The sequence below is a fragment of the Chelonoidis abingdonii genome, chromosome 11 (genome assembly GCF_003597395.2).
Source record: "Chelonoidis abingdonii isolate Lonesome George chromosome 11, CheloAbing_2.0, whole genome shotgun sequence".
NCBI lineage: Eukaryota > Metazoa > Chordata > Testudines > Testudinidae > Chelonoidis > Chelonoidis abingdonii.
The window spans coordinates 22,934,964-22,936,607 of record NC_133779.1 but is presented as its reverse complement, the minus strand read 5'-3'; the positions used below and the strand labels follow the sequence as shown (position 1 = coordinate 22,936,607).

General features: G+C 72.1%; 1 protein-coding gene across 1 annotated transcript in view; it reads right to left on the bottom strand.

Annotated features, from left to right (window-relative positions):
- DNAH2 (dynein axonemal heavy chain 2) overlaps positions 1–1,644 on the bottom strand; it is a 148,458-nt gene that overhangs the window by 33,617 nt on the left and 113,197 nt on the right. Inside the window, 4 exon segments of the mRNA XM_075071345.1 lie at positions 59–205; positions 434–500; positions 947–1,095; positions 1,313–1,438. Coding sequence (XP_074927446.1) covers positions 59–205; positions 434–500; positions 947–1,095; positions 1,313–1,438 — 489 coding nt within the window.

Here is a 1,644-nt window from a genome sequence, read left to right as displayed (position 1 = left end):
GGCTCCCAGCCCCCGCCCCCCACCCCCAGCGGAGGCCCCGGCGCCCAGACTCACCCACTCTGGTGACGGACTTGTTGAGGATGGGGGCGAGCGAGGGGTCCAGCTCCTCCTGCACGTTCTGCAGCAGCACGGGCGAGCCGAACTGCACGGCGCGCTCCAGCACCCGCAGGTAGTCGCCCATCTGCAGGTCAATGATCATCAGGCCCTGCGGGGGGCACCAGCACCAGGGTGAGCAGCCAGCCCCCCCGGACCCTCTGCCCTGCCCAGCTGCCAGCCCCCGGGGGCACGGGGTGGACAGGAGGCGGGAGGAGAGTGCAGAGGGCATATCGCAGGGCACCAGCTGTGATGGGGTGGGGCCTAGTAGGGGGTGTGGCTCCAGTCAGCTCCACCCCCCAGGGTGAGGGCACTCCAGTGCCCGTCCCCTGCTGCTCACCTTGGCAGCTTCCATGTTCTTGATCCACTTGGAGGCCTGGCACTGCGGGTCGATCATCAGTGGCCACCTGGCAATGGGGACGGGGCAGATCAATGGGGCTCGGAGCCGGCCAGCACCCAGCGACCGCCCCCTGTCCCGGCCTCACCTGCCCCTCTGCCCCCCAGCACAGCTGGGAAACGGCTGCCATGCCCCACCAAGGGCAAGGGGTCCCTGGGTAACCGGCCGCCCCACCCCAGAGGTGGCTGCATCTCAGCGCCGGGCGAGGGGTCCCTGGGGAACCGGCCGCCCCGCCCCAGAGGTGGGCGCATCTCAGCGCCGGGCGAGGGGTCCCTGGGGAACCGGCCGCCCCGCCCCAGAGGTGGGCGCATCTCAGCGCCGGGTGAGGGGTCCCTGGGGAACCGGCCGCCCCGCCCCAGAGGTGGCTGCATCTTAGCGCCGGGCGAGGGGTCCCTGGGTAACCAGCCGCCCTGCCCCAGAGGTGGGCTCTCGTCAGCATTGGGTGGGGCCCTGCACCGGTTGCCGCGGGTGACGATGAGCCCGTTTTCGGTGGAGAAGGCGTCGGAGGGCAGCCCCTGCAGGTTCCAGGTGCGCACGATGGTGGGGTTGCAGAGGAAGCTGTCGAAGGTGAACCGGGGCGAGCAGGGCACCTGCAGCTCCCGGATCTGCGGGCACAGAGCACAGGGTCACCGGGGCTGCTCGCCCCCTGGCTGCCCCATGGCGCTGGGCTCACAGGGGCAAGCGCCCGGAGCCCAGTGGGAGGCCTTGTCCAGCGTGGCTCAAAGCCAGCAACCCCGCCTGCCCCCTGGAGCCTCTGGGGCGTGTGGGGCCGGAGGAGTCGGCCCCCAGGCGGGGCTCCGAGCGCCCGTGGGTGCCAGGCACCTGCTTCATCCAGATGTTGGAGACGATCTCGTCGCGGTAGCCGGACAGGAAGGGCCCCATGTAGGACAGGAAGGCGGCGGCCAGCAGGCAGTCGCCCACCACGTAGCCCAGGTCCTCCTCCAGCCCCTGCGGAGAGAGCCCGGCTGAGAGCCCCGAGGCGCCGGATCCTGCCCCACTGCCCCCCTGGGCTCCCTGGCCCCCCTCCTGCCCTCACTGCTCCCTGGTATCCTCCCCCACTGCCCCCCTGGGGTCCCCGCCCCACTGCCCCCCTGGGATTCTGCCTCACTGCCCCCACTGCCCCCCTGGGGTCCCCACCCCACTGCCCCCCTGGG